The sequence below is a fragment of the Caloenas nicobarica genome, chromosome 1 (assembly GCF_036013445.1).
Source record: "Caloenas nicobarica isolate bCalNic1 chromosome 1, bCalNic1.hap1, whole genome shotgun sequence".
NCBI lineage: Eukaryota > Metazoa > Chordata > Aves > Columbiformes > Columbidae > Caloenas > Caloenas nicobarica.
Genome location: NC_088245.1, coordinates 50,205,350 through 50,224,028, shown reverse-complemented (window position 1 = coordinate 50,224,028; position 18,679 = coordinate 50,205,350). Strand labels below are relative to the sequence as shown.

General features: G+C 36.1%; 1 protein-coding gene across 2 annotated transcripts in view; it reads left to right on the top strand.

Annotated features, from left to right (window-relative positions):
- Positions 1-14,866, top strand: part of TMTC3 (transmembrane O-mannosyltransferase targeting cadherins 3) — a 35,277-nt gene extending 20,411 nt beyond the window's left edge. For both annotated transcript variants that reach the window (XM_065648090.1, XM_065648098.1), the window contains 7 exons: positions 4,492-4,640; positions 7,191-7,311; positions 7,926-8,037; positions 8,742-8,845; positions 10,025-10,194; positions 10,964-11,190; positions 12,736-14,866. In XM_065648090.1, the coding sequence (XP_065504162.1) occupies positions 4,492-4,640; positions 7,191-7,311; positions 7,926-8,037; positions 8,742-8,845; positions 10,025-10,194; positions 10,964-11,190; positions 12,736-13,556 (1,704 nt within the window). In that variant the 3' untranslated portion in view covers positions 13,557-14,866. The remainder of the gene's footprint in view (positions 1-4,491; positions 4,641-7,190; positions 7,312-7,925; positions 8,038-8,741; positions 8,846-10,024; positions 10,195-10,963; positions 11,191-12,735) is intronic.
- Positions 14,867-18,679: the final 3,813 nt, after the last annotated feature.

Sequence of the window (18,679 nt, the reverse complement as noted above, 5' to 3'; positions counted from 1 at the left end):
ATCTAGTGCACTGATAGTAGAAATGTGTGTGGGGAGTGGTTCACTTTTTTCATAGGACAGCTCATGAACTTCAAGGCTCTTTATTTCCTTACATTTCTGTTTGCTCCCTACCCAGTAAAGCTCAGAAGAGGAAAGGGTTAATGGAATTGTCAGCAGACATTGTTGTAAGTCAGTTTCAGGGTGCTTTTTTGTGTTTGTTTTTATTATTCCAGGTGTTTTTTATACAAAGGATCTTCTGAGATCATTCACTCCAGTACAGGAGCCTCAGTGTCACTTAATACATTATAATCCTTGTTTAATGAAAGTCGTTTTCCTTTAATATCTACTTGTGTTGTGTATATAACCTTCAGGATGATGCTGATTTTTTTCAGGCATAATTTTTAAGTGCCCGGAAGCGAATTTTTTTAGGAAATGAGAATGCAATATTTTATATTAAAAATTAATTGTTGTGTACTATAATGTGCAATAACACTGTAGACCAAAGCCTATTTCTGCCTTCCAGTAAGCCATTAACAGCCTGATGTAGACTGGATAGTCTGCCAAGGGAGGGAGGGGGAGAGAACAATTTATTTCTGATGCCTTCTCAGTCTGACTTACTAGAGAAATTGTAGTACTGTCTTTCAAATGAAGAAAGTGAATCTTTATTTAGTGATACCCATTTACACAGACTATGGCAATGTTCCAGAAAACTATGTTGAATTACTAATTTTAAAAAACTTTTTTCCATGCTTGGTTCTCAGTTCTGCCAATAAAAGCCTGAGTTTGTGCTGGTCAAAATAAACTCCTACACTGGCAGGTATGAATTCTATGTGCTATCCATATGGATGCCACATGGTGTTAGTATAATTGTGGCTTCATCACAGTTGTTACCATGATTGACTGCACTGTTTGATGTTTCACACTCTAATGAGTGTCACTCCAATGGAGTAATAAAGGGTTTTGTAAAGAGCTTCTGCCACTACAAATCTTTAGCATGTTTTGCCTCTTCCACTAGCTCTATGAGACCCTGAGGTGTCATACTGAAGCCTGTTCTAAGGGAAAATCTCAAGTTACTTTTGTTTGTAAGATCAGAAAAGGTACAACTTTAGACCTGCTTCAGAATTAAAGATGTTTATTTACACTTTGCAAAAAAAAATGCAGAATAGAGGGATCCAAAATGCAAAAGAGAAAGGAGGTCACAAATCTGTCTGAGCATGTCTTTCTGTATTTGCTGATGTGAATATGCATTTTGTGCTCTACTGCTTGAGTGACAAGACAGAAGAGATTCCTTCTCCCACTTCCTCAAGTGCCAATGGACATTTCACAGTTCTCCCCAAGTACAGTCTCACGGGATGAATTCATTATTGGGAGATGCAAAAGCTGAAGGGCTCATTTTCAGTCAGTTTTCGTCTGTTTGATACCAGTCATCTCCAGGAAAAATAATTCCGGTAAGTGGGTACATAGTGTTACATTTTGTCTTATTTTAGTTTTTGCCACAGGTTCTAAAATTCTCTTTTTAAAGTAACAGAACTAAGAGAAGACAAAACAGATCAGTTGTTTTGGTTTGGTTGTGTTTGGTTTTGTGTGTGTGGTTTTTTGTTGTTGTTTTTTGGTTTTGTTTTTTACCAACTGACTTTTAAACTAACAAAAAGTGGGACTGTATATTATAAAATGGAACGTGCTTTGGCAGGTTGATGTCATTATGCTGCTTGAAGTAATCAATTATTCTTACATTATTAAAGGACATGCCCTGGAAACAATGTATAAGCAGTTAAATTCTCTTATATTTTCTATTTACTTTATCCCTGTAAACAATCAGATAACTTGACTGTCAGACTAAGTGACCTTTGTAAATAGGTTACACTATACATACTGAAAAATGTTGAGTACTGAGAGTAGTACTGATGTAGAATTACCTGGTTGGCTTTTCAGTAGGTTTCAGAATCAAGCTGTGATCGTGGCCCTTGTTTGTTCATGGAATTTCCTGGGTATAAACATTCCTTTGGCTGGTGAAATTTAATAAAAGCTCTTTAGGTTTTTTTGATATTTACTGAGTGTCCGAAACAAGGGTGCTTTACCTCCCTTCTGATACGACAGCACTCCATGCTACTCAACTGAAAACTCTGGTGGCTTGTTACTATGCAAATGTGAGGAACAGACAGGTGTTCTTAGGTTTCTTGGTGTAAGTTTCTAACGCTTTTAAGTGTCGTGCCCACACATCAGTACTTCTAAATTTAACAGTATTTATTTTTCTACTCCCTGTGCTTACAACTCACTCAGGCTTTTAAATATTTCCTTGTGAACTTTTGACCGGTTACTTAGCAGTTCAGATGCTTTTCATAACTTATGGTCGTGTTTTAGAGTTCTATCATATGCTTTTTTTCTTCCAGCATATTGTAATGGTTTCTGCTTTTTTTTTTTTTTTTTCCAGTTGCCTTGATCAGGGTATTTTTTGAATGGAGCCTCTGCATCTACTGAAAGACTGTGATAAAAAGAAAGAGTAAATGAACAGAAGAGATTGCATTTTTATCCGCACTAGGACTTTGAATCTATTGCCCAGAAAATTGTATTTGAAGGAGAGTGTACCAAGGATCTAAAGGAAAGTTTGTCAAAACATTGTGTAACGTTCATCATCAGAGTAATTGCACAGGCCAGAACATGCAAAAACCTTTATCAGATGCCTAGATCATAAGTGCTCTGTGGAGACCAAGCACTAGCTATATCAACTGCAGAATCTGTTCTACTCAAGCCCATTGGAAAGAATTGGCTTTGACTATACATATGTTGACCTCATGGGGATGTGGGACCAGTGTCCTTATTATATTAAAAAACCAAAACAAACTGCATTTTTTGAGCAATAATGTAAACAATATTTTTTTTTAAATCTGAAGAGGTGACCTCTTCAAATTGGTTTATGAAAAGTTAATTCATTCAAGCCTGTGTACAAGCCTAACATACATTTCAAAGCTAAATACTGTTTATTCACATTGCAGTGAAAACATTTGCAAAACAGCACGTTATTTGCTAAAGCACACTTCGAACATGCTTCTGTACATTTGCTTTTGAATTCAAAAATGTGTTTGGCTGTTTAAAAAGAGAATGAAATACAGAACGATACCCTCACTTCCCATAATCCACTCTCAAAAGTATGAAGGCATTTGCTATAACTAAATTAAAAAACTGTTACAGAGGACTGGCTTGGGGAGAGCATGGTGAATCCTGCATTTCTAAGTGGATTACAAAAATCTATATAGAGTTCCATGTTAAGGCTTTTACACATTCATAGGTGCTCTATAACAAGCACATACTCTAAAAATGTCAATGAGAAAGAGGAATGTGAAATGGCAATAAATTAAATTTTGTCCCCAAGTAATCCACATATTCTCTATATTGTGCTTGTGTTTTCTTCAAGTTTCAATTATGTGTTTATTTTCATGTAGCTTAATGAATTGCTGTGGATCAGCTGAGCCATGTTAATGATCCATGTGCATACTCTTGGCCCCTTGAAACAGGAGCTATAAAACCATGACATTTTAAGTCGGTGTTGCATTTTTATATGGGAACTGCTAGATTGATTTTCAAACTGGATATGTTAACTATTTTAACATGGAAAAGGCAGTTAAAGTTACACTTAAATCTTGACAGAAGGCGACAGCCAGTTTCACTGAAAATTTCTAGATAATTCCTCTTTATTCAAAGAAACATTCAGTTTCTGTAGGGATTTTGTTTTTTGTAACATGGACCCAGATATTTGAAGAGAATTATTTGAGTCTTCGGCTACCAGCAATTGTAAGGCTGCTGTTTAACAGTGACCCAGAACTTAAAGCAAATCGTCAAGTCTTCCTTTGCAGCAGATGGATTTCTGTCTTATAATAAACGCACCTTTTGTTATGATGTCTGTGACCAACCTAAGAGCTGCAATGATGCAGTTCTTCAGTTCATTGTCATTTTAGATATTCCAGGGTGCCTTTAGTGTACTGGATAAACACCGATGTTTATTCAGTGGTTGATCCTGATTTTTATATTATTTCTTCACATTTTTTACATAAAATAAGAATTGACTTTATTGTATTGTAAAACAAACAAACCCACAAAACAAGCCTGCTTTATGCATCATATGAGCTGGTATAATTTTTTAATTGCTGTAGTGTCCAAGGTTCTCAGACTGTCATGTTTTTGTATGTGGAACTCTTATTAAAATATTGTCTTGAATTTGATCCTTTGATCCTAGTGTTTTGTTATACAGCCACTATTTTCTGTGGTATAGAAAAGCAAATATATTTGTAGGCCCTTAAGAAAGGAAGAGAGTCATTTGCACGTTAAAACTTGCCATGTTCAGAGTGGTTTCAATGTAAAACAGGTCTTATTGTTTAAAAGAAAAAAAAATCTCAAAGATCTGCTATGTATATCTGTTTTTCTGGGATTTTTCGTAACTGCTTCCTGATTTCTTTCTTGAGTACAGTTTGTTACTGCATAATCTTGATTACTAATTGATTTGCATTTCTTTTGTAGGCACTCTGCTTAATAGTGCTGCCATTCATTCCCGCATCAAACCTCTTTTTTCCTGTTGGATTTGTAGTAGCAGAACGAGTGTTATATGTTCCTAGCATGGGATTCTGCATTTTAGTAGCACACGGATGGAAGAAATTGTCAAATAAAAGGTAAGATAGTGTTACCTGTGACTGGTTTAACTTGTCTCTCTTAATTTTGTAAAAGATAACCATATTTATAACTGGAAGCTTTCCCAGCAGAGCTTTTAGGAGTATGAATTTATTACATTATAGCTCTTCTAGAATCATAGAATAGCTAAGGTTGGAAGGGACCTTCAAAGGTTATCTAGTCCAACCCTCTGCAATAAGCAGGGACATCTTCAACTAGATCAGGTTGCTCAGAGCACTGTTCAGCCTGGCCTTGGATGTTGGGGCATCTACCACCTCTCTGGGCAACCCGTTCCAGTATTTTACCACCTTCATTGTAAAAAATTTCTTCCTCATGTCTAACCTGAATCTCCCCTCTTTTAGTTTAAAACCATTACCCCTTATCACAACAGGCCCTGCTACAAGGTCTGTCCTCGTCTTTCTTATAGGTCCCTTTTAAGAACTGAAAGGCTGTGATAAGGTCTCTGTGGAGCCTTCTCTTCTCCAGGCTGAACAACCCCAACTCTCTCAGCCTGTCCTCACAGCAGAGCTGTTCCAGCCCTCTGATCATTTTTGTAGCCTCCTCTGGCCCCTCTTCCACAGGTCCATCTCTTTCCTGTACTGAGGGCTCCAGAGCTGGATGGAGTACTCCAGGTGGGGTCTCACCAGAGCAGAGTAGAGGGGCAGAATCACAAATATTTTCTATTGAACTTACAGACATTTTTAAGGATTAGGCAAAAAAATTTCTTGGCCAGATTTGATTTGTAGTTTATTCAAAGGTGATTACTGACTGAAATTTATATAATGCATGTATGTTAGTCTACAGTATATTAAAATATCTTTTACTGATTAAATTTTCAGACATGCCGTGCTAGGAACGGACATCAGTGCCATTTAGTATTTCTTAAACTAAAGAATTTTTTTTATAACAGTTTCTCCTTAGGAAATTCTGCTCTGAGAGCACGTTTTGCATGCACCTTTGTTTTTTCTGCTGTCTTCTGCATTGATCTGCACATACCTCCCTTTGACCTGGATGCTTTACCCTTTTTACCCCGGTGCCATCCTAATACAATTTCAGACAAACAGTAAGGCAGCAATTCCCAGTTTTTGTCGTCTGCTATGATTAGAGTTGAAGTCTCGTAGTATAGCTTATGCTAACTGGTGCTGCGAAAGCTGACAGAAATTAGTGGTACCTTGTGGGAGTGAGGAGAAAGTATTATCATAAATCCCACTATGAGGCAGTAAAAATAGAAGTGAGGTGAAAGAAAGGAAGGAACTAGGAGAGGGTGGATGGGGAAAAAATTAGACAGCAGTGTCGTTTATGACAGAAATATTGGGAATCAGCACTCTAAAAAGTTTATGAGAAAGAGAAGGCTCCTTGCTTTAGAAATATGTGGAAAGGAAAAACTTCCTCATAGGGCTGGTGGGAATATACTTTACTGATATGCTAGTTCTCAGCAGTTGCTTTGCTCATGTTTTAGAATTTATCTCTTAACTCTGCTGTTCTACTTTTTATTTTTTAGTATTTTTTTTTAAACCAAGCATAGTCGTATAAGTCTGCACAGCTTTTTGTGCATCTTAAAAATGGAGGAAAAAAAACCCTTTCAGATTTTAGCAAACCCCTGTGACGTACATAGCAGTGTGAACAGCTGTTGCATAAGTCAAGTATAAGAAATAGCTGGCAATGACGAACAGTTATATGTCTGCTCAAGAATGAGATTTTTAAAAACAAAATGATATTCGTAATTGTAGGAAGGCTACTGGGTGTTTAACATGTTTTTTCATAGTTGAGCTAGAATTCAGAGACCAAATGACCAGCCTGTTAAAGCAAATTATTTCACATCTGTTGTAGTTAAAGTCAGTCATGTTTAAACTTCAGAAGAATAAACTGCATGAAATGTAGAAGTTTGTTCCTGAGAAGCTTTTCTCAGAGAGTGACCTCTGCCCCAATTTGCAACTTCAAAATTACTATAAAGACTCATGACCTTTCTCCTCTTTAGATATTATAGTAACACTAGGATTTTATTTGCTTATGGAAGATTAGGCAGTCTCCACTGCAGACCTCTCTATTTAGATGTGTTCTACAGGGTGGGAAATATTGGTGATGTGTGCAGTAAAGAATTTGTGTGGAATTGTCTGATAGGAAACAACATGTGATGACATTTTAGTTGCTTTTTTCATTTTTTTAACATTTTGTACAGTGTTTTGAAGAACCTCACTGTTTGATATCATGATCATGTTCCTTGCCTTAAATTACAGATAAGGTCTAACAGAAGTATAGTTTTCCTGTATTTTTTGTTTACGTTCTGTTATGTGGATTGCATTTGTTATTATTAAGTGAATTGTGTAATGATAACAAAAAAAATTGGGTAAATAACAAAGTTAACTTGGAATTGGACATTATTTCCTTTCAAATTTTGGAGTGTGTCATTTGATGATGAGGCAATTAAATTGGAGTATACCATACACAAATATCTTCCTCAGTTTATTTTCCTCCTAGCAAATGAGATACTTATTCTAGTATAAATTAGCATTGTTTGTGTGCTTATAACAAATCTTTGTTTTATTTAATAGCGTACTAAGAAAAATTTCTTGGGTTTGTTTGGCTGCGGTACTATTCACTCATGCCTTAAAAACACTGCACAGAAACTGGGACTGGGAGTCAGAGTACACATTGTTTATGTCAGCTTTAAAGGTACTGTATTCTATTTGAAATGGAAATGGAAACTTTGTCTTGCTTTTCCTCTCAAAAAGCTGCACTAGAGCATGATAAAAATGGAGGGAAGTGATGCTTGTTTAGCCACTTTTATTTCTACATTAACAGTATTAACATCTAATTAGTTGCTTTTGGGAATCCTTTAATAAAAGCAGTGTGATGCACACATGAGAATTCATGTGCAAGAAATAGATGATAATTTTTTCCTTTGTTAAAGCTGTTGAATGTATTCTCTTATCTGCATGAAAGCACGATATGTTTCAGTATGAAAATCTACAAAAAGTTTGATGCATAGAATAACTTCTTTAATGTTCATATAGCATGATAGGGTAGTTTGCACAACATCCCATAACAATGGTAATGAATTTTAAAATGTTTGGTATTTCTAGGAGCAAATAACTAAAATAGATGGATGTTGAGCAACAAGTCCAATGTAATCATTCTGTATAGTGTTTCGTTACTCTTATAGCAGCTTGATTAAATCCGTCATTAGCTGTATATTTTTACATCTTTAAGACATAGTTAAAAGAAAAGCAGTCGTTATGTAATTTCAGCTTAATACTGTATGCATTAGCACCTTTTTCTGGTTTTAGGTAAATAAGAACAATGCAAAACTATGGAACAATGTGGGGCATGCATTAGAAAATGAAAAGAATTTCGAAAGAGCTCTGCAGTTCTTCATACAAGCCACACAAGTGCAACCAGGTAAAAGTTTTGACTAGTTGCCCTTGAATGATGTCTCTGCACTCCTGCTATTTCAGTAGCTTAGCTTACTTAAAATCTTCTTGATGATCTCTTTTTCTCCAACTGAACATCAAACAATGTCATACACTACGTTAATTGATCCATAGTTTTTGGAAATAAACTAAAAAAAAGGCTTCCAGAAAAGTTTTTATCTATAAAAAGATGCAAAGACTTTCCATTTAAAACTGTTATTTGAATGACATTTGGAATTAAGTTAAACTGTAATTTCTTATGAAACATAATTATCACTTAATTATCTTCTCTAAAACTAAGGAGGTGTATAGAAATCTAGATAGTATCAAAGTGCACATTTACTGTATTTTACATGCTGTTGCAAAAGAAGTTCTAGATAGTACTGGACAACCTTTCCTTTTTCCTTTTAGAAACCTAATAATAACCTTCAATATATGTGCCTCTACTATAGCAAGAGATTAAAGATAGATGTGTGGAAGTATGACCTCAATTTTTTTACCGTTTCCCAAGTAACTTTGTAATCTGTCTTTGATTCATAGTTGAGTTATTAGCTTCATAATTAAGATGAAAAATAATATAGAATTGCTTTTTTGTTGTTGGTCTTTGTGCAGTACCTGTATGCTATGCTGAAGGCATAGGTATTTATTTTCATGGTGCTCAGTATTTGAAATTTCATTCTTTTCTTTATTAAGATGATATTGGTGCCCACATGAATGTAGGAAGAACTTACAAAAACTTAAACAAAACTAAAGAAGCTGAAGAATCATATATGATTGCTAAATCATTGATGCCACAGGTAATAAGTAATTTTATTTTATCTGCCACGATAGAAGGGAACTCTTTCAGACTTATATTCATGATACAATTTTTGTATTTTTCTTGAAGCTCTGTATTGCTATACATAAAAGTTGTTAGGGTTTTTTTTAAAACCTATCTATTGAAAAAGTAGGTTGTATACAATCATGGCTGTTAAAAAAAGTGCTAATTTGGAACTTCTTTGTTAAAACTATTTGAAGTTTTTTTACGTTGCTGTGTCATTTTTTTGATGAAATTGAGGATATAAAAGAAAGCAGCAGTTAGAATTGTACACCTACAGTTTCTAGTCACAGTAGGTTTATTTTCACTTACAGCTAATACATTGATGACTGAGTTTCTGAGCCCTCAAGAGAAGGCTTAAATGCGACACTGAAGGTGGAAGAAAGTAGCTGCAGCAGCAACAAAAAAATTTTTGCCTGAACATACTTTTAAAAACATGTGCTTTTTTACCTTTACCATTTGTTAAGTTACGTTTATACCTAGCAAATATTACTTATTCTAGCTCTTTATGAGGAAGAGAGAGGAATATTTTGAAGAACATATGAAGTTAACAAAAGCTGTGGGTAAAATGAGAATGACAACAAAAATCTGCAGTCTCTTTGGTAGAAGTATGGCATTAAAAAGTTTGTACTGTGAAACAGTATGAAGATTCTAGACAGATGAAATGTAAACAGTACAACAGTTGCACTGTCAGCATTTTCATCTTTCACAACTACTTTTTATCTGCTGTATCAGTGGCTGGTAAAAATCTTATTTACACTTACTTTAGGCTGGAGGGTTAAATAAGGAAATGAAAATGTCTGACAGAATGTCAGTTCAGGCTTTTGGAAATACTCTTTGCCTGAATGGAAGAAGGTTTGCAAGGTCTGATTGGTTTCTAATGGCTATGTGCTTAAACCCAGCTAGGTAGTAGCAGAGCTTAATTAACTGATATATTAAATATGATATAAAAGCCATCTATGTCTTCATAGAATTAAAGAAGAAAATATATTGTTTAGATCTTGGTATGATTTTCTGGGAAAAAATAATTGCTATTTGTGATTGTTAAGAACCAGCACACTGATGTCCTGTGATACCCTAAAAGAAATGTGGCAGAGAAGATTCATTGTCTTCCATATTTTGACTTACCTGTGTTTGGTACGTGTATTCTTTTTGACAGATCATTCCAGGTAAAAAGTATGCAGCAAGAGTTGCTCCTAACCATTTGAATGTTTATATCAATCTTGCAAACTTAATACGAGCAAATGAATCTCGCCTTGAAGAAGCAGATCAATTATATCGACAAGCAATTAGTATGAGGCCAGATTTCAAGCAGGCTTACATCAGCAGGTATCTTTTCTAGTTTTAGAGATACGCATTCTTGAATAAACAGTTATTTGCAGTGCTATGAACAGTATTTACTTCATACAATTGAATTAGATGCTGGACTTAATTCATTTCCAAATGAGATCATCAAGATTTGGAGCAATAATCAATTATTCATTACAAGCCCTGTTCTTTTAAATTCCTGCTTCAAATGATGTGTTTCCACGTAGGCTGTATATTTAAACATCGTACAGCAAGATGCTTCCATTAGATGTCTTGATGAATCTCAAACTCAAATTTCTAATCTCCTAGTTCAGGTTCGAACTATGAAGCTGACTATAAAGTCAGAATCATGGAGCTTGTTTTATCCTTTTTTTGTTAAAGGTGGTCCAGAAAATGCAGGACTTAACTAAAAACCACATAAATGGCAGCTAAATAGATGAGTAATGTGGCTGTGGGTGTTGAAGCTTCTGTTCACTGTTCTGTTAGTTGTGATTCCCATTGGGACTTAGGGAGTTGCAAAGATGCCTGAACTATAGCTCTTGCAGTGTAGTTACAGAGATGCTATCATGCTGATCACTTATTATTTTGGTTTTTGTTCTGTATGTGTGTTTGTTGTATACAGGCTTTTGGGATCTGAAAGCTTTGGGAATGGGATGTAAAGAAGGTCCTATATTGTTTTGTGTTTAAAACAAGCAAGAAATAGTGAGGAAGGCAAGCTTTTAAAAAACTTGTCAATTATTTTCATATTAGTATGAATAAAAGTTGAAGGCTAAATCTGATTCTTCGACAGGGGAGAATTACTTTTAAAAATGAACAAACCTCTGAAAGCTAAGGAAGCTTATCTTAGAGCTCTAGAACTAGACAGAACCAATGCAGACCTGTGGTACAACTTGGCAATTGTTTACATTGAACTGAAAGATCCAACAGAAGCCCTGAAGAATTTCAACCAAGCCCTAGAGCTCAACCCAGCGCATAAACTGGCATTGTTCAACTCAGCACTGCTAATGCAGGAATCTGGTACGTTAGTTGTCCCTGATATAAATATTGTGTATTTGCGTTTATTATGGCCCATACAATTTAATTTTTTTTAATGAGCTGTTTTATTTTTGGAAATCAGAAGTTTGTAGCATCATCAAAGAAGAAACTGTTTATTGTAATAGTCAGCTTTGTAATTTATTGGTACTGTGTGGAATTTGTGCAAAGTGTACATATATCTTACCTGATCAGCATCTTTAATACAAGTGCTATTTTACAATATAACATCTCATACATATAAAGAACAGTGTTACACAAACACCTTCAAAATTGTGCCTATATAATCTTAAAAAATTGGATTTAGTAAAATATATGTAATATCTATATTTTGCATTGATATTGGTTTATTTCATTTTTCATTGGCTAAAAATATAGCTGACTTCTATGGGTTTCAAATCTAGCCCTAGGAAATGTGAATGCTCTCATAGGTTCCTCTGTAATAGTGCTAATTAGTATGAATGAAGTCAGATTTTCATGAGGTTTTTTTTTTTTTTATGTATAGCTTCTAGCTGTATGGGTAAGTGTAAGCCTTTTGTGAATTCAGGCTGTTGGTAAGAGTATTTGGCGAGTGACTAGTAATGTTCATTTCCCTTTTGTTGCGATGGTAACTTACCCGTAAGAAAGATAATACAGAGTTGATTTGAGCCGATGCAGATGGACTGTTCTCCATCTCACATTGTAAGTCAGGTCGTACAAGAAATGCCTTGTTTCTTGTCTGTAGAACCACAAGGGGCTTCAAACAAGCAGAAGCATTAGCTATCTAGTATTCAATGATTCATACTGGAAGGTGCAGCGCTGTTTCAGGAGGTGAAAGAAGGCAGTTAAAATCAGCTCCTTGCTCCTCCATTCTTCAATAAGTCTGTGCCTGGAATTCCTTACTAGAATACATTCATTGGAGTATTCAGAAAAACAGCACAGACTACAAGCTAGTCTAGCTAATCCTGGTATTATCAGATAAGATTATTTTACTATATCTTTTTCAAACTTTAATGCGAATTAAAATATGGGAGTGTTAGATTTTATCGTTTTAGTGTCAGAAGATATTTTAGCCTGGCTACATCTGAAGTCACTCTTTGTGACCTGTCTTTAGCCTCTTTCAATCTATCTTTAACAAAATGAAATCTTCCACTCCAAGTTTGCTTTTGTAAGAACTGGTTTGTCAGAACTGATGTCTTCTCTGCAATCCGGTTGGTCAACCACACATGGAAATAACTTCTCTTAAACTTGTAGAGATACTTCTTCTATTTGTTATACCAAATCTAAATATAATTCAACAGATAATGGAATAATGATGCTGACTTTTGCTTACAAGTCAACTGTAAGTATTTTCATTCTCTAAAAAGGGTAGATGTCATTTACTTTTGCTATTAGACAGCAATGATAAAAAGCAGCATTTTAAATCCTTTCTTTTTTACAGTTGTGTTAAAGATGTTACATTTTAATTTGTATAGAAATTAGCATTTTACAAGCCTGGTCTAAAATTCCATCAGAGTAAATCTAGAATTAAGTTTGTTTTCTGTCGTTTAGGTGACGCTCGGCTTCGGCCTGAAGCTAAGCAAAGACTGTTACATTATGTGAAAGAAGAACCACAGGATGCAAATGGGTACTTCAATTTGGGTATGCTGGCAATGGACGACAAAAAAGACACGGAAGCAGAGGCATGGATGAAGAAAGCCATAAGGTTACAACCAAACTTCCGAAGTGCTTTGTTCAATTTGGCACTGCTTTATTCTCAGACAGCAAAAGAATTGATGGCTTTGCCTGTCCTGGAAGACCTACTGAGATACTACCCTGATCATACCAAAGGTCTGATTTTGAAGGGAGATATCCTTATGAACCAAAAGAAGGATATTGCTGGAGCTAAAATGTGTTTTGAAAAAATTTTGGAACTGGATCCCAACAATGTACAAGGAAAACATAATCTTTGTGTGGTTTACTTTGAAGAACGAGACTTAATAAAAGCAGAAAAATGTTTGGTTGAAACACTAGCACTGGCACCTCATGAAGAGTATATTCAGCGTCATCTAAACATAGTTAGAAGTAAAATTGCATCACTCAGTGCTACGGAACAGTCATCACTTCCAGCAGATGGGACTGCAACTGTAGCTGCAGAAGAAAAAAAAAAATCATTTCAAAATTTGAAAGAAGTAAAAAATGAGCATAAAACCACCCAGACAATAGTTGATAACAATAAAGGGCACTCAAAAAATAAGAAACGAACAGAGAAAAACAATATAGACAAAGAGACTCCCAAAAAATCTACAAAAGAAATCAAAGACATTGAGAAAAAGAGAGTTGCTGCTTTGAAAAGACTGGAAGAGATTGAACGTATATTAAATGGTGAATAGTCTTTATCATGTCACAATAGAATAAGGGAAGAATACTATTTTAATTATTGTTTAATATGTGATCCAACAGAAAAGTGGTCTCAGTGCTTTGAAAATAGAAATAATGTTGACCACATATCACTTAACAAGCAGCAAAAGGCATAGCAATGATTTATGTGAGAAAACTGCAACTTTTAAATATGGGGGGCGGGGGGGTGGGAATCAAAGGATAAAGGATTGAGGATAATCTTAAATGCAGAATCCTAAAATGCAGAATCATAAAAATTACTGGTAGTAAGGGATATTCAGTAATGCTACTTTCAAAGGTTCAGTGTAAGAACTGAATGGAGAACTAATGGGATAAGCCAGACACTGCTGCTTTCCCCCATATATATCTGTTTGTGTTAACGTTATCTTCATTTCAGTTTACACATCACCAGTTTAAATCTTTCTGGGCCTTTGCTGTACATGAAAAAGAGTTTTTCTTTGCATGATTTGTTTCCAGAACTTAACAAAAAGTCATTCAAAATGCCACTGGTTGTAGTATAGGAGGATGCAACAACACACTAAAATTTTCAGTTGCATTCTAAATACGGAATGATATAACCACCATTTAATTGTTCTTTACTTACAATGCTAATGTTTTGTACTGTTTTACCTGATAGAAATCTTCTGGTGCTCTTAAGATCTTTAGACTATGCTCTTACTTTTAAAGGAAATGTGAGTTTTTCTTCAACTGTCAATCATCTGTTTGTTTTTAAAAAAATATATTAAAAGGAGTGGTTTTCTCATTTTTCCCCCAGTTCATTGAATGCTGATAAATGCACTTTTGGTAAAGTAACCAGTATGCTATGCAGTAGTCTTTGTTGACCTTGTATCAATGGCTGTGGATTGACTCCTTGATGTAGTAGATTATTCCTTGTTCATAGCAAACTGGCTTTACTATTTCTGCCATTGGAACAGTATTTCTGTTCTCCTGACTTGTTACAACACTAATATAAGCAACGATTGCTGAAGGGCAGTGTGATAATAATTAAGCCACTGAATTTAGCAATGTTTAACACACAGAAATGTAGATAGTATCCTTCCAAATACTAAGTTCTGTTGTTTTGATACTTTGTCACGGGTGTGTGGTTTTTATCAAATATTTGACTACTAAAATATTCCCATTTACACTTTTCCATTCATGCATAATTTTGATTTCTTATATGAAATTAAAATCTTTGCAATTTTAGTATTGCTTTTATCCTTGTGCAATGCATATATTTTTGTTTAGATATACTACCAATTACCTAAACCCGATGTTTTCCTTGATTATGAGAAAGAAAAGAAGTGTAAGAGCTGGGTTCAGTAATAATTTCATTAATCATTAAATCTAACTCTTACTCTTCATGTTTTGTCTTATTTCATGGTGTAGAAGTATTCCTTAGCAATTCTACTGTTTAAACTTAATCCTTTCTGTAACTGCCTGGGACAGCAATCCAGCTGTAAGATGTAATATTTATCTCTGTGGGAGGGATTTTAAATTGTTGAAGGCCTTGCGCAGACTTTTTCTTTGTTATGTATCATTCGTAATGTTACGACAACAATTGCTCGTAATAGGGTGTGGCAGGGCGGCGGGGGGGGGGGGGAAATGTTTTTAAAAAACGTGATTTAAAAGCTGCAGACAGGAACAGATACGTGGTGCGCAGCCGTTCTTCATACAGAAGGTTTAAGTGCTGCCTGTAGTGCTGTGTGGAGAAGCGCTCCCAGGAATCTACTGACCACACCTTGAAAATTGCTGGGTTTATCTTCACTGTGAATAACTCGATTACTTGTAGCTAAATTAGCCGGTGTGTTGACCTTTATAGAAACACTAACTTGCATATTAAGTCATCCCTCCAAACCTTTGTTTTACAAAAGAATTAGCCATTGTTCTGGGTGGTACAAAGGAGCATTCATTTGAAAATGGAAGGAACTGAGTAGTAAGAAAAGGTACTTTCTCTCTGATGGAGTGGGCCAGGATTCTCTTCCCTTTTATGTCAAGAGCTCCCAGAATCCTGTTGCCTCTCTGCTTTTGTTCAGTCTCTAGATCGAAGAGGGGAGGAAAGGCACATTCTCAATTTCTGCAGTTGAGCCTCAGTCAAGGGGGAAGAAATGGGGATTTCTAAGGATGGGACAGGCACACTGAAATAATTTGCAGCCCTCTTCTCATTCAACGCAATTGCTATGGCTGCTGAAGAAACCCAAAGACGTCTTATCTTTGCCTATATACACAAATTGTTCAACCTTACATGTACAGCTGCAATAAGCATATTAAGTGTTATACACATTTGTGCATATAATTTCAGTGCAGACTCATGGATTCATCAGATTAATTTTTGGATCTTTCGCAGGTAAGTATATGCATAAAGAGTTAGAGGTGAATAGGTGCAAATGTAAGGATTAATTAGGTATGTGTGCATATAGTTGAGACAACTGGATGCTTATGGGTAGCGCACCTGCAGAACGACAACGTGCAAATGTAAGTTAATCTTTGAGTATAGAAGTCGTTTTATCTGTTTTGCACGTGAAATGTCATAGGACTTCATTTTCTAAGTATTGCAGATATTCGTTGTTTTCTAAGTATTATTCTTTGCATTACAGTTAGAAATACGATTTTTCAGATCTGATTTTTTTTTTTCTTTTTTAGTCTCTTGGTTTGTAGCAGCTTTGACAGGGAAATAGGTAAACAGAAACATTTTCCTACAAAAGTGCATGCACGAAGTGTTGAAGATTAGAGTCACAAAGGATTAGTGGGTCAGAAATTCTTTTCAATGAGCAGTGCAGTTTGTATCCAGATAGGACAGTACTGGAAGAGGTAAAGTCAAGCCAGGAGTAAACATACAGGAAGATGGCTGTGGATGGAGGGTTTCATACAAGGGAAAGCAAGAAAACACGCAAAACATGTGTTGCCAGAGCCTTTAACTGAAGGAAATAGGAAGTTTTAGATTTCTGCTCTGTTGTGGAGACTTATAGAGCTGCACCTTGGTTTGGAACTCAACAGCAATTCCAGTGTATTTAAAAGGAAAACTACCCGCTGAAATCTTAGGTCAAGTGGGTCTTGGCTTCAACCTGTGACACAATGCCTGTACAGCTGTAAAACCTACTGGGACTTCTCATCCAGCTCCTCATTCCCCACCGGCTCCCTGGTAAGAAGCAGACAGATCCTTCTACTCCGAAGGGGACACAGGTTGGTTCTGTGCCCATGGGATGCTGAAGACGCACATGTTCCTTGCTTTCCAGGAGAGTGTTACTGAGTTCTCCCTAGATGGATTTAAATTGCTGACAACAGTATGTGTTATTGCTCAGACTTCATTCACCACACCTACCAGAGCCATAGGCCTGTGGGACAGGCAATGTCATATTTAATGGGACTTCAGAGCAAAGCACTGACCTGCGAGAACTGTCAGTTTTCTGATAGGGGAGTAAGAAATCTCCGAAAGCAAAAGCTGCTAGAACATTTGGCACTGTTCATGTAGGTTGTCCAGGACAACATCTCAGCAGCTTTCCCTTCCTCACAGCTACTGGGCTTTCAAGGGTTAAGGGGCACGAAGAGCAGCTCTTCAGGTGCAGAACTTCAGGTGTCTGCCCACTTCATTGGCAGATCAGTTTGCTGCAAGGTCAGGCTGTGCCTTGTAGTAACAAAGCTGCTCACATACCTGCTTCCAGGGTATGGAGCTTTGGGCTGAACTTGGAGGCATTTGTTCCCCTCTGAAGTTTGCTTTGGAAAGACCCAATGAAGATGAGAACAATTCTGGGAAGTTAGCAGCCCGCCCCGGGCTCTTGTGAACTTTGCATTCCCACAAAAGCAGCAAGAAGATTCCCGGTCTGGGTGAGCATGTGTGGCTGGGCTTTTTCTTGCAGAGACTCTATAATCTACCTCTGCCTGGCAAAATGTCTGGAACTACAGCAGAACTTACTACTCCTGCTGAGTCTTGCTTCAGCCACTGCCGCGTAACCAAAATTATGCTTTTCTGACTAGGAATCCTGTGTTGCTTAAAAGTTTGAGAATGGAAAGGCTGGAAGATACATCTCTCCTTCCACTCGTCCTTCACCTCACTTCCTCTGCGCACAGAATTGTAACACTCTTTATGTAGTGTTTCAACTGATCAAAAAGGATCTGTCCTTCATAGCTTACAAAAAGGTAAGACATTCCTGCCTGGGGTCAAAATAACATAGCTTACTCTGTTACATACATTACTATGCTATGTTGGGTTTTTTGTTGTTTGTTTGTTTGTTTTTTAATGATCCTAGATAGTTATCACATTATTTTTATAGCATTCAGTGAGAGATAGCGCAGCTAGTATTCTTTGAAAACTTAAAAGCTGCTTTCTGCAGTCTAATATTTAGTGCCTATGTACAAACCAGTGGTCATGCATGTGGGATATATGTCTGTTTTGCAAACAGCCAGAAGAAATAGTATACACAAATCAACAAACAAAAAGCAATGATGATGAAAATGAAACAAAACAAAACACATGAAAACTCAAACCAAAACAAAAAACATATCACAGCACATTCTGCATAATTATCTTGGGATGGGAACAACATAATAAGCTGTATAACTTTCTTGGGCTAGGGACCAGTTCCAGAAAAACACATTTAACCTTCCCTGGCACAGTCTCGTAATTTCAAAGATTTACAGAAATAGAATTGGACTTTATAGATACCATATACTTTGAATTAAGGAATTCTGTTTAAAATAAAGTATCAATATAATGTTAATATGCCAACATAATGCAAATAACTGTTAGCTGCTACATTTCTACCAGAGTAAGAAAAACACTATAGAAAAAAGTGAGTAAAAAGTCCCTGTTCAGCTGGTGGCTTCCCTGGTTCATACAGAACTGTAAACGTCTTTTGTTAAATGTCCATACAGAGGCACTAACTTTCTTTGCAGGGAATTTGGAGGTTACATGCTGGTTTGGGTGAGCTCAGCCTTTTTCAGATGTGAACAGAGAGAGTAGTGAAATGCTTGGGTTTGGGGGGCTTTGCACGCCAGGCTGCACCTTGGCATTGTGTATAGAGAGTTGCCAAAATGCTAGTTACTGGTAGGTCAATGTAGCAGACAAATTGGTATATTTTGTAGAGTTTTGGGAGTTGACATGACTTATGAGCTTTTT